The sequence below is a fragment of the Carassius auratus genome, chromosome 32 (assembly GCF_003368295.1).
Source record: "Carassius auratus strain Wakin chromosome 32, ASM336829v1, whole genome shotgun sequence".
NCBI lineage: Eukaryota > Metazoa > Chordata > Actinopteri > Cypriniformes > Cyprinidae > Carassius > Carassius auratus.
Genome location: NC_039274.1, coordinates 7,858,808 through 7,886,244, shown reverse-complemented (window position 1 = coordinate 7,886,244; position 27,437 = coordinate 7,858,808). Strand labels below are relative to the sequence as shown.

General features: G+C 38.9%; 3 protein-coding genes across 3 annotated transcripts; 2 read left to right on the top strand and 1 right to left on the bottom strand.

The window, feature by feature from the left end:
• Nucleotides 1-2,510: 2,510 nt before the first annotated feature.
• On the bottom strand, nucleotides 2,511-19,625 carry shcbp1 (SHC SH2-domain binding protein 1). Its single transcript, XM_026215341.1, has 13 exons — nucleotides 19,286-19,625; nucleotides 18,829-19,047; nucleotides 18,630-18,745; nucleotides 18,305-18,513; nucleotides 17,031-17,126; nucleotides 16,343-16,573; nucleotides 15,863-16,040; nucleotides 15,258-15,378; nucleotides 12,603-12,734; nucleotides 11,672-11,790; nucleotides 11,328-11,414; nucleotides 10,496-10,637; nucleotides 2,511-3,002 (listed from the first exon to the last, which is right to left on the bottom strand). The coding sequence occupies exons 1-13, from the start codon at nucleotides 19,479-19,481 to the stop codon at nucleotides 2,659-2,661; spliced, it is 2,190 nt and encodes a 729-aa protein (XP_026071126.1). The 5' UTR covers nucleotides 19,482-19,625; the 3' UTR covers nucleotides 2,511-2,658.
• A 531-nt stretch (nucleotides 19,626-20,156) lies between these two features.
• On the top strand, nucleotides 20,157-23,681 carry pop4 (POP4 homolog, ribonuclease P/MRP subunit). Its single transcript, XM_026215343.1, has 7 exons — nucleotides 20,157-20,269; nucleotides 20,472-20,524; nucleotides 20,750-20,973; nucleotides 21,118-21,195; nucleotides 21,290-21,351; nucleotides 21,484-21,585; nucleotides 22,308-23,681. The coding sequence occupies exons 1-7, from the start codon at nucleotides 20,263-20,265 to the stop codon at nucleotides 22,442-22,444; spliced, it is 663 nt and encodes a 220-aa protein (XP_026071128.1). The 5' UTR covers nucleotides 20,157-20,262; the 3' UTR covers nucleotides 22,445-23,681.
• Nucleotides 23,682-24,234: 553 nt separating this feature from the next.
• On the top strand, nucleotides 24,235-26,183 carry LOC113051512 (pleckstrin homology domain-containing family F member 2-like). The gene is made up of 2 exons (XM_026215340.1): nucleotides 24,235-24,752; nucleotides 24,916-26,183. Exons 1-2 carry the CDS (start codon nucleotides 24,722-24,724, stop codon nucleotides 25,800-25,802), a joined length of 918 nt encoding a protein of 305 aa, XP_026071125.1. The 5' UTR covers nucleotides 24,235-24,721; the 3' UTR covers nucleotides 25,803-26,183.
• Nucleotides 26,184-27,437: the final 1,254 nt, after the last annotated feature.

Sequence of the window (27,437 nt, the reverse complement as noted above, 5' to 3'; positions counted from 1 at the left end):
ACCAAAAGAATCAGTTCGTTCCAGCGCTCTGTGTGTCGGTTTGCTTCACGCTGAATCACACATGTGCAGTATCATCAGCTCCTCGGTTCTCGAATCGGACACGAATTCGTAAACGGTTCTTGACCAGGGGGCAAGGAACTCGACCGGAAGTTGAAGTCGGGTGGGGGCTGCCATCTTTTAGCAGAACTTCACTTGCGTTAGCATTCCCATTGACTCCCATTCATTTTGGCGTCACTTTGACAGCGAATAACTTTACATCTGAGGCGTTTAAAGACTCCGTTTGTCCATTATTTATTTCTAAAGATACACGACAATGTATAAAGGGCTCCATTACCTTCTATGTTACATTATGGCCCCGTATAAACAGTTTTTGTAAAAAATAGGCTAACGATTGCGTCATAACCACTCGTCTCTCTGTCGCATTACCTTACAGACAGGAGGAGAAGCTCGCAGGCAATTAACTTAATATGGCGTACTGGCGTTACATTTTAAAATACTATACAAAATAATTAATCAGAATACTTACTCCTGCTCACTCACGCCAAATAACTCCCTGCTCAAGCTCGCCATCTCTGCAAGATTAACGATGGCAGTTTGCACGCACAGCCACTTAGAAGATTTACATCCGTCAGACAGGTTGCTGACATCGTCAAGCTTCGTTTGAGTCTGCGCGTCAGAAAAGGAAGTGCTAAAAAACGCTAAAAATGGGCTTCACTTGTCTCAATTGAGTTCCAATGGGGTCGCTGTGTCCATTTCTTTTACTGTCTATGTTCTTGACTCGTGAACGAGTCAGTCTTTTGTTCATTATCTGGCTCGGCTCGGTGTTCATCTTCAGTTCTCTCTTCACATCAGTTCAGTAGCTACTGTTTTAGACTTTGAGTGCATGCATTACTCAGCGATATTGGCTTGTTTTAACTCAGAGGGAGTGTCAGCCACATTAAAAAAGTTAACAGCTTAAGTCATTTGTGGATTAATGCGTATTGGAGACGCGAACCGTTTAAAACGATTCAGTTCGATTTGGTGAACTGTTTAAAAAAGATCCGGTTACATCTAATGATTCGTTCACGAACCGGATATCACAAACTGCTTTATTTTGAACTGTCTAACAATAGACACTGAAGAGAAGACAATGCTGAATAAAGTCGTAGTTTTTGCTATTTTTTATATTTAACTGACCCTCTGATGTCACATGGACTACTTTGATGATGTTTTTCTTACCTTTCTGGACATGGACAGTATACCATACACACAGCTTCAATGGAGGGACTGAGAGCTCTCAGACTAAATCTAAAAGATCTTAAACTGTGTTCCAAGGATAAACGGAGGTCTTACATGCTTGAAACAACATGAGGGTAAGTTATTAATGACATAATTTTGCAAATTGGGCGAAATAACCCTTTAATCTGTTTTTTTGTTTACAAAAAGTCAGTCAAAGGAATTGTGATTGTCCTTTAGGTTAATCATTTGATATAGTAAAAACAATATGTTCAAACTTTTGACTACTTTCTTTAAAAACTACATATCACAATACTTGTACTTTTACTTTCAGTACTTGAGTAGTAAATTTTAAAATAGACTACTTGCAATACTTAAGTACAAAAAATGTTGAATACTTTAGTACTTCTACTTAAGTTTGGTGCTTAAAGAGCACTTCTACTTCTACTCAAGTCACTTTTTTGATAGAAAACTTGTACTTTTACTCAAGTATGGGTCTCTAGTACTTTATGAATCTCTGGCTAGAGGAAGTGTAATGAACTCAGAACAGACAAACCAATAACAGTCTTAATTGTTCTTCATTTCATTTCTGTCAATGAATTTGAATCGTAAAATTCCACATTAAGGTACTTCAGAGATCTTGTACTTCCTATTTGATGTTCATTTATTCCCACCTAAAATGAAAGCCTCACAGCTGGCTCTTGCAAGTATGGCTAATGCAATTCAAACGACATCTTAAAGCAGACAAAACTTTTTTTTTTTTTTTTTTTTTAGATAGCATGCTGGATTATGAAATTAATCAAACAGTCTTCATTATAAAGAAGTGTAACTTCAATTTTCTGGGAATTAATCAAAGATAAATTAATAAATGTGATTCACATAATGGACGCACAACCTATAACTCTTACTCTTCCGTGCTTTTTTGTTTATAGAGTAAACTACATAAAGCAGATTTTATTTCCATTTATTCAGTAAACGACAAAGCAGATTTTTTTTTCATTTGGAAGAATAAAACATTTTTATTTTTACAAAATATCGTGAGACAATTATGAAAAAAAAGCCTGCTTCTGCTTTTTAGTGACTATATTAACCATCAAGCTAGAGTGTGGACAAATTATGAACTGTGTGAACTCAAGAAAAAAAAAAAAAAAAAAAAAAAAAAAGTGTGAACAACATTTCCAAGATGCTAGTCTTTTGTGTTAATACATGTACAAGTGATTCTGTGTTTAAAAACTTTGATAAACAAAAACTAAATTCAAAAAGTCATAGGATAAAAATAGACAGTTTAAAAGGCACACATTTTAGCCCATTTAATTCATTTGTCATTTCACTCACATAGTAATTAATGAAAGCTCACAAAATGAATGAAGCAAAATTGAAGAAACACACAATAAATAATTAAACACTAAAGTGTGTCTGTGCATGCTTAAGGTTAAAAAGCCTTCAGTACAGAAAGGTGCCAAAGCTTCCCTTTCCATTGTGCTTGAACTGATTTCCATGAATGGAAATGAACATTTCCTGTGAGAGCAGATTCTCATCAGCCTGCATGGCCCCTAGTGCTTTCATCCGGCTCTTCTGGAGCCTGTGTTTCTTGGCCGATGTGGCAACCAACTCTTGTTTGATGGCATCATTTCCCTCAGCGAAGTCTGGAGAGACTGAGTGGCCATGTTTGATGGCTGGGCACTCTTCCTCCACAACAATGACAGGCACATCATCATCACCACCATCACCATTTATGTCTGTCTCTGATTTTACTCCTGTGTCCTCAGATTCTTCCTCTTTCTCATCTGACAAAACAGAAGAGGCACACAACAGGCTTCAGATTAGATTAGATATTGGCATTTTTAATCTAAAACCCCAAACCTTAAACAAAACAGTTAATCATAACTAGAGAGGTCTACTGTAAATATAATTTGAACAAATAAATTAATCTCAGTTGTGACGCAGGAACAGTTCAGAAACAGTCGTACTGGTTTGAAACAACACGAGGATGAGTAAATGACACAATTTTCATTTTTGAGTGAATATTTCCAGACTAGAAAGCAGGAAGCACAGACTCCTGCATCTACACAAACGTCTCAGGCTATGCATATAACCATGGTTCGCCAAGAGGGAACGAGATGTTGCATCCTCTGGCGGACACTATGGGGAATGAAATGCCAACTATGCCATGCCATGACACATGGTAAGAGAGCACCAAGGATCGACATACACCTAACCTTTCCTCAGAAAGGGGGTAAGCTACTGATGCCCCGGGCCACTCATACAGCTTGGCAGAAATGGGAAAACCAGATTCAGATGAAATGGGAACATCCACATCAAGTTAAAAAAAACAGCTACCCTCAGATAGCTATGTCATATGAGAAACACCGTAGCATGATAATAAAAGGAACACAGATAGAGTCTACCTACTTAGAAAACTTAGCTCGGGGATAGCATAGTCTAAATAGGGGCTACAGGGGACCACTAATTAAGGATAAGAAATTTAGAGATTTTGAGATTTAACCTCGTCAAAGCAAGATGAGAGAGCTATCATGCCCAATGGATCATTCTTCTTAAAAGGTCAATAGATTTGCTTGTTGTCGGCATGAAGATTAATTGACACCCAAGGTTTTCTAAAAATGGAACCCAGAGGTAGCATATACAGGTGCAATAATAAATTAGAATTTCAGTAATTCAACAAAAATTGTGAAACTTGTGTATTAAATCAATTCAATGCACACAGACTGAAGTAGTATAAGTCTTGGGTTCTTGTAATTGTGATTATTTGGCTCAAACTTAACAAAAACCCACCAATTCACTATCTCAACAAAATAGAATATGGCGGTATGCCAATCAGCGTAAAACAGGTTTTCTGAGCCTTCAAAATGGTCTCTCAGTTCGGTTCACTAGGCTACACAATCATGGGGAAGACTGCTAATCTGACAGGTACAAATAAAGTGGAGGCCAAAATAGAGCCTTGCAGAAGGCCACAGAGAAGAGAAGCAGTAAATGAGGAAAATGCTCCTAGTCAAACCACATATTTTCTGTTGGATAAAAATGACTGGAACCACTTTAAAACTGTGCCAGAGAGACCCACCCAAGATTTAGTATATTGACTCATATAGAATGGTTAATAAGTGTCAAAGGCTGCTGATAAATCTAAAAGAAAGATGATAACAGAGTTACCCATATCAGTACCTAAAAAATATGTGGTTTAGTACTCGGGCAGATTCAGTGCTGTGGCCAGCCTTAAAACCAGATTTACAGTGCTCAAACAGACTATTGAAAGCAAGAAAAGACTGAACTTGGGGAGAACAGAATCTTTTCCAAAACCTTAGAAATATATGGTAAAATAGAGAAAGGGCAATGACTTTTTAAAACAACAGGTAGAGTGAAGGCTTCTTAAGGAGAGGTGTGATACTTTCAGATAAGCAGGAACTACACCAGTTGAAAAGACACTTAGTAAAGGGGTCATCGGATGCTACATGCACTTTTACAAGTTGTTTGAACTGAAATGTGTGTTGGCAGTGTGTGTACAAAACCACCCACAACTCAATGTCTATTGCCGTCATCAAATAGTTTCACATGCTTTCTGATTTGAGTGATCCATCTGTATCAAGCTATAGCTAAATATGTTTAATATGTTAATTCTTGCTAAATATGCAGTTATCTACCAACAGACTGATTCCTAAGGTTTTGGCCTGTAATCGCCATAAAAATTCCTTAGGGCCACTAGATGCAGCAGCAGTGGGTGAAACAAAGAGATCACAATGTTCCATCCAAATCCATTCATAACTATGTTCTTAAACCTTAAACTGATTCAAGACTCACATCTTATACTTATTCAGAGAAATAAGTACTCTCAGTGAAAGCGATGTCTAGTGCATCATCTTACACAAACACAGCTGTTAATGGATAAATTAATACTTGCATAAAAGTTAAATATTTTTCCATCATGTTTGTACTTAATCTATTCTTCATATTGCCAAAGGTATTATGGTTTTGGTTTGTTAAGTGAGAAATAAACCGGTAAAACTTTAGTGACAATTTTCTATATGTGTGTTTGGAATATGCAAATACGTTCCACAGGAGGAAAGAAGGGTGGGTCACACCGTGTGCCCCCACTCTGATGGAAACAGCCAGTCACAGCCTGGAAATGGAGAAGCGCCAGATTGCAATGTCCTCCTCATCGAAAAGAGATATAATGTACCTTCCCCAAAGAGTCCTGTCAGGGAGAAACATTAACAGAGCAAGAGTTGTCTCTGGCCTGCAAGGGTGAGACACTAACAGATATCCATTCGGAGTCTGAGTACTGCAATGGAAAAGACATTAACAGATTCTGATTCTGAGTCCTGTCAAAGAAAGGACTGTAACAGATCACCAACATTCTGAACCTCTGGCCCATGAGGGAAGAGGCAATAACAGATACCACGTCCTGAGTATCCAGCTTCGAGGCAGCAACAGATACGACCAAGTTCTGAGCCTCCAGCCTGCGAGGAAAGAGATTGAATGAAGTCTGAACGTAGACAGAGGCTTCATCCAGCGAACAGATGCAGCACATCCTGAATCTCCATCCTAGAGAGACAAAGCAGATCAGCGGAAGCTGTGGCCTAATGGTTAGAGACTTGGATTAGTTACCCAAAGGTCACCGGTTCGAATCTCGGTGCTGGTGGGAGTGAGTGAATGAACAGCGCACACTTCCACCCTCAATACCCATGGCTGAAGTGCCCTTGAGCAAGGCACTGAACCCCCAGAGCATCCCCGGGCGCTGGGTCTATAGCTGCCCACTGCTCCGGGTGCATGTTCATGGTGTCACTTCTCTCTACTGTGTGTGTGTGCACTTGGATGGGTTAAATGCAGAGCACCAATTCCAAATATGGGTTACCATACTTGGCAAATGTCACTACTTTCACAAGTTCTGAGTCTCTAGCCCAGAGAGGAAGAAGCAGCTCCGGTGAGCAAACCTTCACTCCAAGGTCTCTTTGATTGTGTGTTCCAGGCTAAGGACCATCTGCACCTACTCCAGAGCCACATCTGCGTGTTCCAGATTATAGGACCCTTTGGTGCTCGAGGAGATCAGAATCCTCCAGGACTTCGTGTTCCCCACAACTGGACTGCTCACTCAACCACAGAGAACATAATCACTTCCAAACCTCTTCCAGAGACCATGGCATTGTTAGATATTATCAGTATATGATTTTTCTAATTTACATTAGATATTATATAGCTGATTGCAGTTTATTTCAAATCTTTCATGTATTTGTTGGATGCATAATAGGGTTCTTCACCTTATTTCTTTCAGAGTAGCAACAGTTTAACTTTCCAGATAACATAGCTCTGACATTGCAACACCCAACATAATCTCTTGCATTTTAAACATTATTTCCATTTCATTTATGGCATTTATTTAGTAGTTGTTGATCACTTGTCTTCCTTTTGTTAATAAAATCTATTTAATTACACTTGCGTACCTGTGTTGATACAGAAAGAGGTTCTACAAGTTAGAGATCCCTCCAATCTGTACTTATAACCACACCTTAAGTGACACGTGATCCAAATATCAGGATGTCATTGGTGACGTGAGTACCCATCACTACACTATTTCGCCTCCATGGTTGGCGAAAGCAAAAATCACTACACAGTGAAATTTTAGCCCGCTGGTATATAATTTTATTTTTTGGCCTGATGCCAAACTTACTAACCAACCCCTATTGTACAGGGATAGCCTTTTTTAATTATTATTATTTGTATCGATTGTCAGTGCCGAAATCCACTTATCTTTTATTGAAACTTCCGTGTTGTCATGGAGACTGCAGCTCATGGTTGCTTAGCAATGGAAGACCCAAGGAGAGCGCAAGCTCTCAAGAGTTTGGAAAGAAGAAGAACGCGGTACAGCTAGTGTTTTCCATGCATTTTTAAGTGCGATATGCGAACATCCCCATATACATCAGGGTGCCCACTTGTGACGTCACAGGCTACGTGGGGCAATACGATTCGATTTGTTTCACACATGCTTTAAACACCGGTCCTGTTGGCGCCAGTCCCCATAGGGTCCTTTAGAGGACGCAGCATGACTTTACTAGAAGGGGAAACGCTCTCATTCACCCTTCCAGCAGGGAGCAATATGAAGGGTTATAGCCAGATTGAAAATGAAAGGGTGCAATAAAAGGATGGATTTAAAACATCTAAGACTCTGCCCTAAATGCATGGCCTCTGCACTAAAACTAAACCCTGCTGTTCCTGGCAAACAAAGCCATTAATGGCAAAAAACAATAATACTAGACCTAAAATTTCCTATATTCTACGAAAAGGCATCTTTAGGAAAGTCAGTAGTTATAGGCCTACACACCATACTATAAAATTGTTCCTCAATCCTATGAGATGTGCAAGGAAGAACTATAACATAACCTACATTTTCTTTACAATACACTCACCTAAAGTATTATTAGGAACACCTGTTAAATTTCGCAATGCAATTATCTAATCAACCAATCACATGGAAGTTGCTTCAATGCATTTATGGGTGTGGTCCTGGTCAAGACAATCTCCTGAACTCCAAACTGAATCTCAGAATGGGAAAGAAAGGTGATTTAAGCAATTTTGAGCGTGGCATGGTTGTTGGTGCCAGACGGGCCGGTCTAAGTATTTCACAATCTGCTCAGTTACTGGGATTTTCACACACAGCCATTTCTAGGGTTTACAAAGAATGGTGTGAAAAGGGAAAAACATCCTGTATGCGACAGTCCTGTGGGTGAAAATGTCTTGTTGATGCTAGAGGTCAGAGGAGAATTGATTTAAGCTGATAGAAGAGCAACTTTGACAGAAATAACCACTCGTTACAACAGAGGTATGCAGCAAAGCATTTGTGAAACCACAACACGCACAACCTTGAGGCGGATGGGCTACAACAGCAGAAGAGGCTACAATTTGCACGAGCTCACCAAAATCGGACAGTTGAAGATTGGAAAAATGTTGCCTGGTCTGATGATTCTCGATTTCTGTTGAGACACTCAGATGATAGAGTCAAAATTTGGCGTAAACAGAATTAGAACATGGATCCATCATGCCTTGTTACCACTGTGCAGGCTGGTGGTGGTGGTGTAATGGTGTGAGGGATGTTTTCTTGGCACACTTTAGGTCCCTTAGTGCCAATTGGGCATCGTTTAAATGCCACGGCCTACCTGAGCACTGTTTCTGACCATGTCCATCCCTTAATGACCACCATGTACCCATCCTCGGATGGCTACTTCCAGCAGGATAATGCACCATGTCACAAAGCACAAATCATTTCAAATTGGTTTCTTGAACATGACAATGAGTTCACTGTACTAAAATGGCCCCCACAGTCACCAGATCTCAACCCAATAGAGCATCTTTGGGATGTGGTGGAACGGGAGCTTCGTGCCCTGGATGTGCATCTCACAAATCTCCATCAACTGCAAGATGCTATCCTATCAACATGGGCCAACATTTCTAAAGAATGCTTTCAGCACCTTGCTGAATCAATGCCACGTAGAATTAAGGCAGTTCTGAAGGCGAAAGGGGGTCAAACACCATATTAGTATGGTGTTCCTAATAATCCTTTAGGTGATTGTATGCATTATATTTAATTCAAATGGATTCATCTGAATACAATGAGATTTGTGATCTAAATAACTAAATCTTCTATACTTTCTGCACATAAAAAGGAGCAACCTATGCTGATCTTGCCAGCTTAATAATAAAAAAAAAAAAAAAAAAACAACAACATAGCATCCTTTATTTGACAGAAAATAACATTCTGAATTCTCCTAACCAACACCCAAACAAATCATGCAAATATCCCAACTGAAACTATTTAAATTGCCCTTTCTTTTCATGTAAGAGAGGTATTTCAATGTGGAACAGAAAGTCACTATCCCAATACAGTGCAATACAATGCCCAGACAAAGGCAGACGGTGAGATGCAGAAACATAAAAGGAACCCGAGGGAAAAGTAGGGTCTACTCTTATTTTGAAGACAAGATGCCTTCTGCTGAGCATAATTCAGAAATGAAGCACACTGAATTCACAGTTGCCTTTCATTGAATGTAAAGCGCATTTCCGTTCTTTCCTTTTCTCAAAATGGAGCTGGCTTAGAAAAGGGAAAAAAGCTGATCCTGCTGAAGAAAAGTACCGTGGGGATGACAGTCACTACAGACAAGCCTTCCAACAGACCCAGAAGGGCATTTTGAGCAAAAAAGAATTATGCAAGGGAATATATTTTTATAGATATTACAGCAGGAGAAAGAGAACTTTTCACATTGTCAGACTGAGACCTGCGGGTTCCTTCAAAGGCTATATAGATGTTTGGCATGTGTACAGAACCATTTACAGTAATGAGGAGGCTGGTCGTGGCCGGTTTAATTTGCGGCAAAGAAGATAAGATGTATGAAAGCAAAATCAGCAAGGTTACACAAGAAACCAAGGACAAAAAAAGAAAGAAAGAATTATCAGCTATAACATGGAGGCCCTTGATACACATAAATGTATTATTTATGTACTGTATTATTTGTGAGCTCCAGCACAATGTTAAATGATCTACTTTTACAATCAAGTATAGTATTCTATATAATAGAATATTCTATATATTAACACCTGTAAACCACTTAAATTTACTTAATTTATTAAAATATCAGGGGGTACTTCAAGAAAACATGGTTCAAAGGTCCGATCAAAAGTATGGTCCGATATTAAAAATACTTATTTTAAAGGGGTGCTATAATGCTTTTTCAACTTTAGTTAATCTGTAAAGTTGCTGTTTGAGCATAAGTTACAAAGCTCAAAAGGAGATATTTTATTTAACAGAAATCACTTTTCAAAAACTACAATGAAAGACTTGTTTGGACTATAATGCATATTTTCCAGGATTTTAGGGAGAGAGGTGTTGTAATAATGTAAAATATGTGAAGTATAATATGTTTTTTGAACAACCTATTATGAGAGCCTGTTCTAGTATACCCCCAAAACAAAATCAAGACTTTGTAAAAGAGCATAATAGGATCCCTTTAACATATTATTAATTAGCATTTTTAAATATTACACATTATTACACAGATATAACAAGTAACTTTTTTTGTTTTTGGGTGAATAATCCCTATAATGCATGCGGCATATTTGTCTGCACAAAACGTAGAGATGTTAGGATTTCTACTTTTTTTTTAATTTATTTTTTATATAAGATAAGCGCCCTTAATGAACTAGCTGGTGTTAATTTGAGAATAGCACCTCAGTTCTCCATCAGCTGGGCAGAGAAGCAGAAAGAAGAAGAAAAGGGCACCTGCGGCATTAAGCTCTGCGGGAAGATCCTCCACGGCAGCATCACCTGGCTTGACCAAGATAACACCATAGCCCTGATTGTTGTGGATCACATTATTCACCATGGTGATTTTAGGCATGGCGTCCAACTCGTCTGCAAAATCCTGCCAAAGGGGAAGCAGGGGGTGGTAAACATGCAGCATGCCTACACAAATGAACATGTGCACGCACACTCTCACATCTCTTTCAGGCCTAAACAAAGTGAGGAAGAATAAAAGACTGAGCCTAGGAAGGCGCAGCTTGTACACAAATGCACAAAGCTTTAGGAAGGAAGGTAGATCAAATTCAATTATTCCGCTAGAGTTAATTACGGAAAAATCCTTTTGGGATGCTGCTACCTGTGTGAGAATCTAATTTGCTCTCAGGTGAAAGACTAACACTGACTTGAGCCTAAGTATTATGTGATGACTTTCTCAAGACACACTTTCTCAAATGAAGCCAACTGGTAAAATTTCCCATAAAGATTTGTGTCTACAACTCCAGGCTGCTCACTGGCTCTTCTAAGTCTTCCTCTGAAGTGAGTGAGTGTACTGACCTCTGGTGACACAATTTAAAGCGATTACCATCAAAGACGCCCTACGGTGGCCAGTGAAGTCCCACTCCACTAACACACTAAAGGGGTCTTCTAAATGCATTAATTCACTAGATCATTAATAGGATACTAAGACAGCTCTTAAGTGTGGCTCTGTCGGGTCAGATAAGATACTTGCTGTTGCTTGGGCAACGATTAGCAGTAACCAGAAGCCAGACGAGTTAGGGGTTTAGAAGAGCCGAAGCCCATCCATCTTCCTCACCTTAATCAGGATCCCCTCCTTGCAGTGATGGATGCCGTTGCCCACCAGACTGCACACACTCCCAGGGTAGATCTCCACACCGGCACCCTGAAGAACAGAGCACACAGCGACCATCAGAATGATAATGGTATTGGTCAATGAAGAACGGCTGTTAAGTGAAACGGCTGGTGGTAAATCAGTCTAAGAATGCCTCTGGCAAGACCTTACTCATCTGTGTTTCATACTGTAAGAACAACTGCAAAGAACAGATGACAGAGCAATACATTCAAATGATAATACTCATTTCAAGAGTAAAGAAGTCATCATATAATTTAAGTGAGGTACTGTGTGCTAGTGCAGCTTACCTTGGAGCCGTACAGGTCGCACATGTTCATGCCGAGCTGGGCCGCCGATCGCACAATCACACCTGTGGTCTCACACTGCATCACACAATTTTCCATTTCCAGCTTCCCCTGGCGAACACCTGATGAAAGATAAAGGGTGGCAAATCGAAAAAACATTGGAGGACAGTGAGAGGACATTCAAGGAGGAAAGGTCACATATAAAGATATAGACTAGAGCTACACTATATTGAATATTCGCAATACAAATTAAATAACATTAGCAGTATTACAATGATTTTTATTTGAATACTGTTTCCAAAATTAGATCAGTCATCCAGATTTCTGGATATGTAGGCATTAAACAGATAATATATTTAATTTAAAGTTGTATTCACATTTGTGAAGCGCTTCAAACCGTTTTAATAGTCCCTTTCACACAGAGATTCAGGAAATGTTTGTTTTGATTTTTGTTCATTAACATGTAACTTTTTTTTTATTTTTTAAATGAGATAAATAACAGCAAATATAATTATTTTGTAACAATGTGAAATAATTACTGTCCCTTTTAAATATTTAATTCAACCTTGCTGAATTAAAATATAATTTTCTTTTAAATAAATAAATAATTTGGCTACAATGACTAGTCGAAATGGTGATTAAAAGTCAATTTCACAAAAACAAATTCACATAATGACGTGCATATATATAAAGTCTATTGTCTTGACATAATACAGTAAGGAACATATTGGGAACAATGAAATGACAAGGAAAACATCAGATGAGTCTAGTTACGGTTTTGTTGTGAGGACAAATGAATGTCTGAGCAAAAGCAGCATGTCAGCTCTCTGTTGAATATACTGCTGTCCATTCAACAGCAGCAGACCCTCAAGACTCTTTGATAAAGAGCTGGAAAGGGGAGGAAAGAGGTGGGACAATTTTCTTTGAAACTCACACAAGATGCCTTCAATGGCGTCGTGCTGTATGAACTTTAGATTCGAGAGTTTGACATTTGCCCCTGTTGACTCCACAAAAGCGTCACCCTTGTTACGCTTCTCGATCACCACCTCGTCCGGCAGACCGTATCCTGAGGGAAGACAGGAGAGAAATGCCTCTAGTAAAAAGTGCTTTCATGACCAACCCTCACATATCTGGCAAACATTTTTTTTTTCAAAGCAACTAAAAAAATAAAAAATAAAAAATAAAAGAAGCATTGCATGGATGATTAATCCTGTTTATTAACACGAAAACTCTAAAAATAACCTTGTTATAAAACTGTATAGTTTCACCAGTAACAAGAACCCGTTAAAATTGGACTCTTTGAATAAAACATTTCCTGAACCTGCACGACAAAAAAGGCTGAAGGGAAACTGACAGGCCCTTAATCCTGATGGATCGCTGTCATTTACCACTAGGCCTACCATCCAGCAAAAACATCTCATTACAGAAAAAGCCTCTCCATAAAGGACCTAATTCTCTATGGAAATTAGACCGTCTCTCAGTCTAGACGCATTGGTTTCCAAGAAACAATGAGGCAAAATGACCATCAAAAAGTGTGTTGAGTTTATAGCAGCTGGCAGACAGATGACTAAGAGGTCAGCTTAGCAGCATCTCGGTTTGAGATAGCGGTGGCAGGTCAGAAAGTGCAGCGGTTCAAAGCCGCGGAGTTTGACAGCACGGCTTCATTACACACTGCTCTTTGACAGATGGTCCTGAGGCAGGTTTCTCCCAGAGTTTTCGAACAATGGTCAGCTCTCACACACATCGTTCAAATGCCAAAAGGCTGAATATAGACCAATAAGGTCAAAGCACCATCCTCACTTCTACGTCTGCAGGTAACAAGATTGGATTTGCTGGAAGATCTCATCGTAATTGACAGCAGTGGGATGCTTTGAACTGGAAAAACAATCACAAACTGTACTTCCTGCACTCCAAAATGGAAAAACAAAACATGCGAAATGATTTAGAGCTGGCGATAGAGCTGTAGCCTGAGACAGAGGCATGTCTGACGTTCTGGCTAAATGATATCAAAGGCCTTTAGCGGGGGGAGCAGAGTTCCTTTATGGTAATCTGGCAGTGGTCTAATTGAGTTGCTCTTCTCCTGTAGTAGAGCCAGCAGCCGCATGTGCGTTATCTCCTCTTTCAGGGCTTCCCTGATGCTGCAGGAGGGACTGCCAAGCACGCAAAACCTCCATATTTAAACAACATCCTCCAGGCCTTCTTTCCTCTTCCTCATTTGACTTCATCGCTATCTGACTTTGCAGGTCGTCCATTTGCATAAAGAGGATCGACCCTGACCCCGTGCTCTCTCTGCTTTCCTGCCTCCACATTCCTCATGCATTAATTTCCGCCCACCCCCATTATTGTAAGGTGGTTATTGCGCTATCGAGCTCAATTACCGCGGCAGGCTTTCTAATATCAGACACTGATTGCGGTGTTCGTTTTATACATGTCCAGGGAACCGTTTTGACAAAAAGACCCAGTGCCAGATTACTGGATTAGTGTAATTGGCATGCTGTATCGCAAAGTGTTATTAAATGGATAAAGAATAGAACAAAATACAGTTGATTTCCTCTGAGATTTAGATAGAGGTGGATGAAATAAATAAGCACCTTCCAAATCAATCGAATGATAAAGGTCAATGTCTCTAAATCACCGCAGCTAAAACTGGCCAAACCATTTAGAAACCTCTAATGTCACCAGTGTTTTAAAAGTTACACATTACAATATTGCATTGCTCCATAAACAAAAGAAACTAGTTGAGTTACTAGATACTCTTCATGGAAACTATGCATTGTTACATTTGCATTACTTTTTATCATCTGGCCTGGGGTTGTTTATTTGTTTCTAAATAACAAAACCCCAATAGTTATACTTTTTTAATTAATAATTAAAAAGCCTCCGGCTAAAGGAAGTATCTCTGCCTCTGCACCTCACTCCTCATTTCTCTAAACATGAGGACATGAGAGGTGTCAGTGGACAAATGGGAAAACAAAGAAACTTGTGTTATTTATTTGAAGTAGCTCAATGTATTTTGTTGTAAATTTCAAAGTAATGCGTTGCGTTACTTGAAAAAAAAAAAATTAGTCCGATTACGTTACCTCCCAATACTGAAGGTCACTAACTTTACAAGGTATAGTTCATTCATAAATTACATTTTTCATTGTCACGGTTCTCACACACGGCAAGTCATATGGATTTGTAATATTCATAATCATAAGAATCACTCTAATAATTAGAATTTTTTTTAGAGAAGAAAGAAAGTCATACAGGTTTTGTAATGATTTTAATTTTAACCTTCCTGCTGTTTAAAAAAAAAAAAAAATGCTTCGTTTGTGTTAGGATTCAAACTGACCCCACAAAATTAAATACACAGACAAAAAAAATTGAAATAAAATTAATAATAATAATAATAATTTAACCTTCCTCTTTTCTGTTTTTCAAAATGATTTCTATTATGGAAACCAATGAGGATCAATTTGAGCCCTAACATCACTGTAGGCACAGTGTTATGAATCCTATGACACTAACTCTGCATGTCAACAATTGTCAGTTCAAAAGAAGGCCAGTTCAGATATAAGTGCACACAATGAGTCATGTTATACATTACCTTCAACCTCGATGGAGTCAACAATACTGATGGAGCTGGTGATGCTGTAAAGGCCAGGGCATACGATGACCACGTCCCCTTCATAACACGCACTGACCGCAAGCACTGGGTCACTGTGAAACTGGGATCAAAACACACACCACATTAGTACAACTCAAATCAGCTTTTTCATGAAGTAAAAGCAACAAAAACTGAATGTCAAATCACAGTGAGTGAAAAAACAAAAAAGTGAATGCGTCTCAGTGGGGTTGATTAGAGGCATCTGATCACACACATCAAGTACTTGAGGTATAGACTGGCTTACAGAACAAGAGAGATCAAACATGAACTAGTGCATGAACACAGTGCTTTAACAAACCTTTACAAATCCTGCATTACAGCACCTTGACACACTAGTGTTCAGACCGTCCCAACAACTTTCCGCAACTTTCACCTTTCTCTTTAAACTTACCAAACCAACAGAAGATGAAGCAAAAACCAAGCACATGTGAGATTTTACTGGCAAAAATTTACAAAGCCAGAACAGTAGAAAACAAGACCATTATCCTCAAAAGACAATTACATGCAGCTGAGACATAAAAAAAAGAGAAGGGTTAAACACACACCTGCACTTCGAACTCTTCACTTGAATAGTGGGGCATCAGTTTATCAGTTATCAAGCTTTGAAGCTGGTGAACTGTGACCGAGGCAGATACCAAGTGAACTACTCGGCCGCCAGCGGGACGTGGCCCCTTTGCCCTGCATGACTGCTGACCGGAGTTCACCTTGTAGCCCAGAACGTACCTGCAAAGAACACGCAGGTGGAATGGGTGAACAAACCACAGAACTCAAACACAACTGTTCACACTGACACAGTAACTAGGAAAGACTGATGATTAATTATGGAGCAGTGCATATTGATCCAGAGGTTTGGAAAATGTAAATATTTGTGTGAATGCCTGAATGCCTGGTTGTGAATGCCTGGTTGCAATATTAAATCACATGTATACTCATTATGTTGCTTTTCTGTTTAACTTAGGGTTGAAGACTAAAGTCACACATACAAACACCACTCAATCTCAAACGCACGCAGCAGTAATAATCACCTGAGCAGAGGGTTTTCAAAAATACGCAGCTTGCGCTTAAGTGCTTCCAGCTGCTCATACAGGCGCAGTCCTTCCACCATGGATACGTTGTCTTGCTCAGACTCGGAGTCGCTGTCCAGGCCACTTCTCAGGCTTGAAAACTCCTGAAACTTCTCAGAGCAGAGTGCCAGTGTCGAGTGATACTCGGCTACAAGACCAGCTGGAACGCGATCCTCCAAGATATCATAGTACCTGTGGAAAATACATGAAGGGGGAGATGAATACAGCTCTGAGCAGGCAGAAAATCCTGCACTTATTAAAAGTGACAGTGTAATTTCTGCTTCATTACTGGCAACAACAAAAAAACAGCAATTAAACTTAAAAAAAAAAAAGTTTAAGTTTCAGATAAATTAATTCATTTGTCTGACGTTTCCATTGTTGTTCATGCTAATTGGAGTTTAAAACTATATCCTATGCTTAAATCAAGTAGCTCATTACATATTGACTGTAAATTATTTGCAAAGTAAATTTATTTGTATTACTCAGTCACATAATGAACTGCTCATTACTGAGTACACACTGCCACCTGGTGGTCGGAGCTTCTTTTTCAAGCTACCACAGGGCTGCTGGGAGAGATAGCACTTGGATTTATTCAGTGTTATGTGGCCGAGCTTCAGGGGAAGAGACAGGACACACGGAGGACACTTACAGCCTAAGACGAGGCTCCACACACCGAACAAAGTAATCAAAGTCATCGTCCTCATCTTCCTCATCCCACTTCCTCCAGATATGCTTATAGAAAAATCTGTGGGGAATAGACAAATGTAAAAGAGTGAATGATGGAAGGGGGAGCGGGAGAAAGACGGTGTGGGGGGGAGACAGAGTGAGAGTGACAGGAAAACCTGCTTAACCAGTCAGATCAGTATAATAGGGGAACCTCCATTAGAATCACAAACAGTTTACAACTGTCCATTCACATCATTCTTTTGACACTCAAAGTATTACACACCGAATTTAATTTCACTAGATAATCAAACCAAGATACTCAAGAAATGTATTGCACAGTTTTTAACATTTCAAAATATATTAATTAACATTTGTTCATGTATTATGGAAAAATACATCATGAACAATGAAAAAATAAACAATAGTATATTTTGAAATTATATATACACATTTACATACTAAGGAGCCCCGCACATGACATGCAAGAAAAAATAAATTGTGTGCAAAATTTACTAATTTATTCCCTCAATGTACTAAAACTTGCACACGATTACTATTGCGTTCACACGTTTTAGTACATCGAGGGAACAAATGAGTAAATCATGCACACAATTTAGCCAATTATTTTTTCCTGCATGCTATGTGCGGGGTTCCGTAACATACATATATAAAGAATTTGATATTTTATTCAGCCATGGATGATAAATAAAATGTAGTGAAGATATTTAGAAAGTTATAAACTAGTTATATTTTGAACACGAAGTTCAAATGATCTGCATTCAAAGAACATTGGGGGGAATGAAATGATCACAGCTTCCACAAAAAAATTTGACCTCTTTTAACATGCACAAAAAAGACATGAAGAAATGTTTTCTGAGCATCAAATCAGTAGCATATTAAAATGATTTTTAAAGATCATGTGACACTGTAGACTGAAGTAATGGCTGCTGAAAATTATGAAGAAAAGCTTCACAAGAATAAATTACATTATAATAAAATAGATAACCCTTAAATTAAACTGCACATATATCACTGTTTTACTGTAGTGCATTTTAAGTCAAACAGAACTTTCAAATGTAGTACGTGTAAACATCATAGACTGTACATACATTTCAATCTAATTTGCAGATTTACTCATTTATAAATACAGCCGTTGTTCATTGTTATTTCATGTCCGTTGGACTACCGACAAAAAATGAACAGCATGGTTGCTTTAAAATAGAAAAAAAGGTATGTTCCTTTAAATGGTCGACTAACCGAAGGTGTTCCAGGGCCAAAGCGGTCTGATCAAAGTCCCCGGATTCATCATAGACAACCGAGAGCTCCAGAAGAGGTACTTTATGAAGAGTAGCCTCGAGCAGGACCTTCATGGCCTCTTCAGTCAGATCACAGCCTCTGGTCTCACACTCCATTGGCAGCAGAAGCTCCACCTTTGCCTTCAGCGCCTTACAATCGACTTCAACAACCTGCAACAGCAACCCTCAGCTTTCTAAAGACTCCCTTGTGCAGATGCTTCAATCGTAAGCATTAACAGTTCATGCTTTAACTGTAAAAACCCAAAAGCATGCTATGATGAACTCACTTCCACCAGCACATCAAACACATCCGTGTGCCATATGGCTTGCCAATCACACGGCTCCACGATCTTCTCCAGGTACTCCGCCGTGAAGGCTTCTACTTCAGACGTTTTACAGTCACCTGTCGAACAATGCAGGTTTATAAACTCACGTATTTACTCGTCTGCTGTGGTGGGTGTCTGTCAGAAGTGTTTGGGGGGTTACCAAGCATGTAATCTTGATATGCTTTGAATCTCTCGTAGTAGAGAAGATGGTCTGTCTGGAAGGTGTCCGGCAGTTTTCCGTTTCCTTGCCTCTCTGCTCGCTGTAGATTAGTACATGGTCTCACGTCACTATTCAGATAATGGGTGCCACTGTCATCGTCGTCATCATCATCATCATCATCTTCTTCCTCATCATCTTCTTCTTCAGTACGAAATAAATCTGAAAACAATACACATCAGCAATGCCAGCTCAATAAAGTAGCCTTCACACTTACATCCAGTGTTCAACCTAATGTGTTTTGGACATTTTGGTATTAAATTAATACATTTGATACAAAAAAAAGCAGTGTCAAAGTCAAAAGTGTGACATTGGATTGATATTTTTGTTTAAATGGGAGTTAACTTGATATGAAGAAAAGGGCCACACGTCAAATCATAAAGGCCTAAACATCACAAACCTTTAGAGACCAGACTGTGGTTTGGTCTGATCTCGTTGTTGGAGCTCTCTGTCTGTGCTTCTGTCTGCTGGTTGACATTATGGTCGTGGTCGCTCGGTGGATCTTCACTGGTCAGTTTGATGATGATTTCAACGCTGTTTTCCGTCTCGGCGTTTCTCGCCTCCTCTGGCACTGAACACACAAGCTCCCCAGACATCACTGAAGCTTAAAACGTAACTTTAGCTGAAGTAAACGAAGGACAGGTAAGTTATCAATAAAAAGTGCTTAGTTAACCGAGTTCTCCACTAACTGTCGGTCTCCTCCCTTCACTTGTATTTTCAAATGCTGCCCGGGCGGAGCAGATGAGCCCAATAAAGTGAGGGGGCGGAGCAAACCGACACACTCTTAAAGGGACACTGCACACTTCTTGACAACCTCAAGATTTAATCAAAAATATGCTATAACTGGATCTTATCTCTTGTGGCAGATCTGTCGTTTCTGTCTTTGTTTTCTTCGTGACTTTATAGTGAATAGAGAGGGAGAAGTACAACATACTGCAACAAATATATTTTTGAATAAATGAACTATTTTAGCTAGTGAATCTGTGTGCACATTTAACCTTAGCATGATGCAACATAAATGCATGTATCTGCATGCTTTATTATTATGCTCGCATGGCAAGTCATTTACATAATCAATAGTGATTTAGAGAATCATACTTGTGCATTTGAACGCTTTTCAAAACGTTGCTTAAATTTAGCTTTGTGAGTCTGTCTTAGGTTGTGGTTAGATTAATTTTGTATTTTCTTTAATTTTTCTTATAAGAAATAAACCATCTCAATGCTTAATTGTAATTTTAGCCTGTAAATCTGTGGTGAATGAAGCCGTGCTCGATTACTCCTGACTGACTGACTGAGTCTGTGATCAACTCGTCTGTCCTGTCGGCACGTGTGATTTCAGAGCAGCGGTGTTTTGTTGGATCGTCTGTGTTCTGAACTATGGAAAGTAAGTTTGATGAGGCTTTTGTATTGTTCGCAATCCGACTGATCTTATGTTGTTTAATAAGTTGTGTAGCGATCATCTTTGATCCTGTTTCCATGCTAAACTCAACATTAAGGTCATTTACTCACTGTTTGCCAAAAGAGAAGAAAATGAACAACATATGTATTCTTCCTAACACTATTTGAACTGTTTTTACTTTTCCCAGGTGTGGTGCAATCCCGAATCCCACCAGAGCAAAGCAAAATTTTGGGAGTTGAGGTGACTCACGTTGATTATCATTAACATACGTTTCCGTTGTGTAGAAATATTAGCAATTCCCTTAAATCTGCACGTATCTATAGTTTTTCTGGGTCTATTTCTCCTTCTATTTGCGATCTTTGAATTTTGAAGCTGAAGGTCTGCTTAGGGGCTCCCTGGATCTGTTAAGATTACTGAATGATGTACAGAAACTTCACAAACCTCTCAATATGTTGCTTTTCACAGTCTCAACATGGAGCAGCAGCGGATGCTTTTACCAAAGCATTCCTCAAGAACAGCCTTCCCCAAGTGAAGGATGAAGAAATCGAGGAAATTATGATGCGCAAGGCAGTGGTCCTGGAATATAAAAGACCGATGAAGAAGAAGGGAAAGACGAGAAAGGCCAAGGGACTGAATGCCAAAGAAAGAAGACAGCTTAAAATATTCCAGCTCAAACCTGAACATCAGAAGTATTTATTAGACGTTTCATTTCAAATCAACGTGTATACTCTCTTTCACACTGTAGTATTGTATCATGCATTATATAATGTCAGTAAAACTAGTGCTGATCAGTAAAATCCCTCATGCATCTTTGTCTGTGGTTATGATTGTAGATATGAACTCTTCTTGCCTCTGCATGAGCTCTGGAAACAGTACATCGTGGATCTATGTAACGGATTGAAACCAGGAAGGTAAGATGTGCGTCGTCATAATTTCAGGAAGATGCTCTTCAGGGTTTCTGGCTAATACTCCATGAATATTCCGCCTGTTTTCTTTTGAACACAGCAACCCACAGATGATCCAGCAGAAGCTCTTGAAAGCTGATTTCCATGGTGCTGTCTTAACAGGTACAGCGTCGTGCACATTTGGAAATGTTTGTGCACAAAGGAACACATTTTTGCTTTCTCAGCAGTATATCCAGATTTTCCAAATTATGCTTGTAGTGGAACCTCATGTTCTCTCATCTCTTTTCCTTGTAGTTGTCCGATCAAAATGCCCCTCGTATGTGGGTCTAACTGGCATCTTGGTACAGGAACTGAAGCATGTCTTCAAAATCATTACAAAGGAGGACAAACTAAAAGGTACATGTGTAAATATTCATTATTTTTATGGGTTTCAGGTCATTTCACTGATGTAAGTGAGTGTCTCAGTACTCCAAAATGCCAATCAAAGCTTTTGTCCATTAGACTAGAGGAAAGTGGAGCCAGTGAGTGCAAAAATAAATGAAATATGAGACATTGGCAGTTAACTATAAAGTTTTTAATGTGGCTTCATGCATTGTGGTAATCATGTCTAAATAGCATTGTGTAAAATGTTATTCTTTTGTCCTTGTCCAGACTAGGGGTGTCGCAAAATATTAGTAGTGAGGGACAACCCTGATTCCCTAAACAGAGAGTTCATCCGAAAATGACAATTTACACATTCATTAAATTAACTCTTTGGTTGACATGTCAAATATGAATTTGATTGATAGCATTCTATAGATATCACAATAATATCATTATTGTGAATTTGTTGTTTGGCATGATAATAGTGCAGTGAAAACCTGATGTTGTGTCTAGTCCGCTCTAGTCCAAACTGAAAGTGAGTCCTCATCCTGTCACTAAAACACGTTTTCATCACAGTCATTAGCCACCTTTCAGAACCCCTTGTGCCAAATAGACCTGAGAACAAAGCCATGTCAGAATATATTGTGTTGATTCACTTTAACCCCTCAGACAGTGTTGCTCAGTCGTTGTAGAGCATAGGTTCTTCATGAATTCCCTTTGAATCTTGACATTTGCCCTACTCTCTTTTTCTTCAGTTATACCGAAGAGGAATAGTGTGTTCGGTGTGGAGATCGGGGATTTCGTAACGCACATCTATGGCAGCAAGTTTGAACTGCGCTCCAGTGAGCGCTCGGCGAAGAAATTTAAAGTGAAAGGAACTATTGACTTGTAATGGGAAGTCTTAAACCTCATGTCAGCTTTAACTGAGGGCTCATACTGGAGAATTAAGAGACAACATTTAATCATTATGGGTTTCTTAGCTTCTTCTTCTTATTGTTATTACTCCCTTTTTTATGCTTTGACTCTGCTCAGGCATGAAACTACAGTATATAGTGCATTTAGGAAAAGTAGTAGTTTTTGATTGTCCACCAGAGGGAGCCCTTATGAAAGAGAAGGGAGGAAGAATGAATTTTAACCTCCTCAGTTCTCTCTCTCTCGCTCTCTTTAATCCCTGGTTCCTGTCACTTAATTTTTATACAAGGTTCCCACAAACTCTTTATTTATATATTCAAGGGTATTCAGCACTGCTAATGCTAAAAATAAAAATATTACAAATGAACATCATACTTCCCTAAGAACATCATAAAAAATATTTAGTTAATGTTATGTTACATGGTAAGATAGTAGATCCACAATAATAATTCAATAGTACAATGATTTCCTAAAGTCGGAGGTATTCAAGTCGGTTATATAATGTTTATTTTCATACAACTTTAAGCGAAGTGTTGTTAGAAGCAGTGTTTTCAGACTTGTTCTTGAACAAGCACCACTTCAGCTCTCTAGTTGAAATGGCACGAAGTAAAAATTGGAATAAGTTGTGTGGTTTTGTTTCACTGTATGTTGTAATATTTGCCTGCTTACAAAAAAGGGCCTCTATTTTCCCACAGTGAAACTGGGCCTGATACTTAGTCAAGGTTTTTTCCTTGTTAGGTGACTCAAACACCTCTTCCAGTAATTCCAGGGAATTCCATCCTTCCTATACGAGACACAGAACAGCTTTTCTAATTAAATGTGTAAGAGTTTCTTTAATAATTAATTATAGATTTATTGCTTAGTGCTAAATATCAAATAATGACCTTTTTTTCTGAGGGTATATTACAGATTTAGAACAGTGTTTGATTGAAAGGAAGCTGAAACCCATTGACTGCTGAGATACGACAACCGTGGAGGTCCCCATTCTTGCAGTTACACAAAGTCTGTTCATCATTATGTCGTGCAATGTCTTTTATGAAGAAAGAGGTGCCGTTACGTTATATGTTGTCTCCTCTGAAATCACTGTGTTGCATCATATGGGCACTTCCTCTAAATCACTTTTTTATTTTTACAAAAACACATTATAGCCTATTAATTGTCACACATAAAGTTTCAGATTGTGCTGTGCATTAAACTGATAGACCTTGCTCATAAAACAAGTCTGTTGTTTACAGTCACTTTGCAGAAATTTCTACCCAAAAACTTGTTTGGCTGGCTATGGCATCCAACTGGTTTAAAGGTCAAAGTTATTTAGTTGTTTTTGACACTATTGCTTAATAAGTCAGATAATGGAGTTATGTGCTAGCCAATACTGTTTAGCAGAGAAACAACACATATATTTGAATATAAACTTAATTGTTCACATCACAGCATTTGAAGTGTGTATGAATAAACTATTTATTTGTCCATATAATTATTTGAAAAAGGCTCTCAAAGTGAACCGCACTGACATTTTAGAATCAAAGAATGCAATGGGGAAAAATCTGAACGGGGATTTTAGAAGGAAAGAATCATGCTTCTAGGTGGCCACTACATTACATTTTTGCTTTATTCGTTTAAATGACATAGTTGGGCAACAGCATATATATATATATATATATATATATATATATATATATATATATATATATATATATATATATATATATGGTATATATGTGGTTTTTGTTGTTTGCTTTCATCATTTATGTGCTTTTTGTTTTCATTTTGATTTAATTGTAAAGTTTATTGCCAAGGCAACCTAATTTGTGAAATAAATTAGGTAGGTGTGCAAAAAAAAAAAAAATGCAGCACTAATAATACCGGTATTATCATAATTATTACATTCAATTTGACGAACAAGTCGAGACAAAAAAAAAAAATTTCTTGACAGCATGCATCATCTCTTCACTCAGGAGAATTAATCTGACATGACATCTGGTCAAAACATTTTATTTGGTACCTATATGTGTTCAATGTGTTTCTTAGTCAAGCACACGGAAGGTTACACCTCTAAAATAGTAAAGCCACTGCTGAGCACATCTGGAATTTCCCCTTTCAAACAGGAAAGACAAGCTCACGACTCTATAAAAGCACCGTCTCAAACAGCTCGTCCAGTGTGAGAAGAGATTTCTACTGCCGGACACTCAGAGAAACGATTTTTACTGGAGCCTGAAGGTCGAAGGGACTGTGAACAGATACAGAGTCTGTTCACCCAATGATATTTCACTGCTTTCCACAGCAATCAGGTATTGTTGAATCAATATTTAAGATGTTTAAACATTTATTTTGTGTCTGTATATTTGTGTAATTGTGTTAATCAGGATTGAAAGTCCTTTTAAAGTGCTGCAAAAAATTTGTTTAAGTCCGTCAATATCCACTCAACCTTATCATTGTTTTTACATTTTATAGGCAGCACCAAAATGGCAGAGCAAAAGACCTTTATTATTCAGAACCGTGAGCGGATCCAGGCAGTGGAGAACACCTTTGGCCACACCGGAAAGATGCTTCAAAAACCGGGGCGTATTCTGGTGGGAGAGGGCTGCTTGCTAAAGCTGTGCAGACGTGGACCCAAACCCAAAGCGTTCTTCCTCTTCAATGACATGTTGGTCTACGGTAGCATCATGGTGCCCGGTCGCTGGAACAGTAATCAGAAGATCATTCCTTTGGAGGATGTGCAGCTGGAAAATCTGGAAGACGGAATGGCCATGCCCAACCAATGGCTCATCCGCACACCACGCAAGTCTTTCTACGTGTCTGCAGCCTCGCCTGAGGAAAAGAACGAGTGGATAGTGCATATCGAGCAGTACAAGTCCCTCTTAGTGCAAGCTAAGGGCCTCCCCACTGACAATGCTGAAGGGAACTTCGCTGCCGCCTGGATCCCTGACATGGCATCAGCCATCTGCATGCGCTGCTCCCAGCGATTCAACGTTGCCAACCGGAGGCACCACTGCCGGAGGTGCGGTTATATAGTATGTAGAGCTTGCTCAAAGAGCCGGGCCTTGCTGCCGAACATCTCCTCCAGGCCGGTGAGAATTTGCCGGGCCTGTGTGAGCAGCGTTCATGAGGGAAAAGAGCAAGGCCATAAGAGAGCTAAGGGAAAGCACTGGAAGAAGAACTCCATGGACGACACAGAAACAGTACCTGAGTTTGAGACGTCCAGTGATGAGGAGATCTGTGAGCAGGGGTACCAGGTGGCCACCAAGTGGTTCAAGAGCCCGGAGGATGAGGATTACTCCCCATACTGCTACTTAAAGCCCGAACACATGAATCCTCCCGACAGTGGACTCTCAACTTGACAGATGTGAAAAAAGTATTATTATGAACTATGCTCAAACTCATCACGTGTTGCACCTGTTTAAAGAACAGAGACTGAGATGAATAGCAGTAATTATTAAGTGTTTTGCACGAACGTGTTCGAGTCAATTTTGCGACTTATGTTTTGCACTTGTATTTTTGTATTGGTATGTATGAATATTTGAATGTATGTATATCGAAATGTTTATATTATAGCTTATATATATATTAAGGGAGCAATGTGACTTGCAATCAGTACAATAAGCATTATTATAAAATACTTTGGTTAGTGTATTAAACACACATACACACACACCATTCTCTGTGATTGTAAATGTTTATTTATAAACTGAAGAAATAATTAAAATGATTCTCAATTTCAACAGTGTGGTTCCTAAATTCTAATAATCTTCAACAGAAGTATTCTTTTACTTCTACCTATGGTAAGTCCAAGTTGCAGGACTGATCATGTTTCTTCCAATGGACCCTTTTTGAAGACTGTGCAGCCGCATTTCCACAATAATTATCTGCAAATTTTATTTAATCATTAAGTTTACTAAAGTAAAGTAAAACTTTTACTGTCTTTTTACGCGTTGCATCGCTCCACGTAAACATAAAGCGTGTCTGCATTTGTGATCTAAGAAACAACAAACAGACTCAACACTGCTCAAAAGTCGCATTTGAATCATAGGTGGAAAATTCCTTTATATGCGTAAATGTACTTAGAGACTGTGAATCAGAACAGCCAGTATTGTAATCTACCCCCAGGATCAGGAAACAGTCCTCCATAAAATGCGGTGCACACATCTGAATATTTGGGATTAACTGTTCCAGAACAGTGTTGTAAATACAGCTTGACCACTCTTTGGGTTTGAAACTTGAGTCATTGCAACTTAATATATCTTATCTATTCACGAACCGCTTGTAACACTCAAAAGAGAAAGGAGAACTTGAAATTGCGTCATATGACCCCGTAAATAGCTTATAATGCAATATATACTGTATATAGAGAGAGATGTGGACTCTATAAATGAGGAAACCCCAGGTTCATCATTTAGGTTCCTGGGCACCACTATCTCTCAGGACCTGATGTGGGTGGGACAATCACAGTGAGTCACAAAGGCCCGACAGAGATTGTACATTCTTTATCAAATGAGGAAGTTGAACCTGCCACAGGAGCTGTTTTTTTTTTTTTTTTTTTTTTTTTTCAGCCATCATCGAGCTGTCAGCCATCATCGAGTTTGCCTTTGCACTTCAGTAATGATCTGGTCTGGCTCAGCTTTAAAATCAGACATCAGAAGACTACAGAGGACGGGTTGGACTGCAGAAAGGATTAATTAACTGTGCTCCAATGCCCAGCCTTCAAGAACTATAGATCCAGAGCGAGGAAATGGGTTTAGAAAATCACTCTGGATCCCCTACTGTTTATTTAAAAATATGTGCCATACTTAATACTATCCTTTTCCATTCCTTGTAAATTCTATTCTATTCAATCTATATACCATGTGTGTTTTTTATTCACCTGTCTTTATTTCTTATTATCTATTTGTTGTTGTTGTCTCTGTGTACTGGAAGCTTCTGTCACCAGAACAAAGTCCTTGTACGTGCAAACATACTTGGCAATAAAGCTTTTCTGA

Coding starts and splice junctions, on each gene's coding strand:
- LOC113051512 (XM_026215340.1), top strand. CDS start 24,722: ATGATATTTCACTGCTTTCCACAGCAATCAG. Junction 24,753..24,915: donor CTGCTTTCCACAGCAATCAG/GTATTGTTGAAT, acceptor TACATTTTATAG/GCAGCACCAAAATGGCAGAG.
- pop4 (XM_026215343.1), top strand. Junction 21,196..21,289: donor AACGGATTGAAACCAGGAAG/GTAAGATGTGCG, acceptor TTTTGAACACAG/CAACCCACAGATGATCCAGC. Junction 21,352..21,483: donor CCATGGTGCTGTCTTAACAG/GTACAGCGTCGT, acceptor TTTTCCTTGTAG/TTGTCCGATCAAAATGCCCC.
- shcbp1 (XM_026215341.1), bottom strand. CDS start 19,481: ATGTCTGGGGAGCTTGTGTGTTCAGTGCCAGAGGAGGCGAGAAACGCC. Junction 11,791..12,602: donor CGCCATTGAAGGCATCTTGT/GTGAGTTTCAAA, acceptor ATCTTTCATCAG/GTGTTCGCCAGGGGAAGCTG. Junction 10,638..11,327: donor AGGAGGGGATCCTGATTAAG/GTGAGGAAGATG, acceptor CCCCTTTGGCAG/GATTTTGCAGACGAGTTGGA.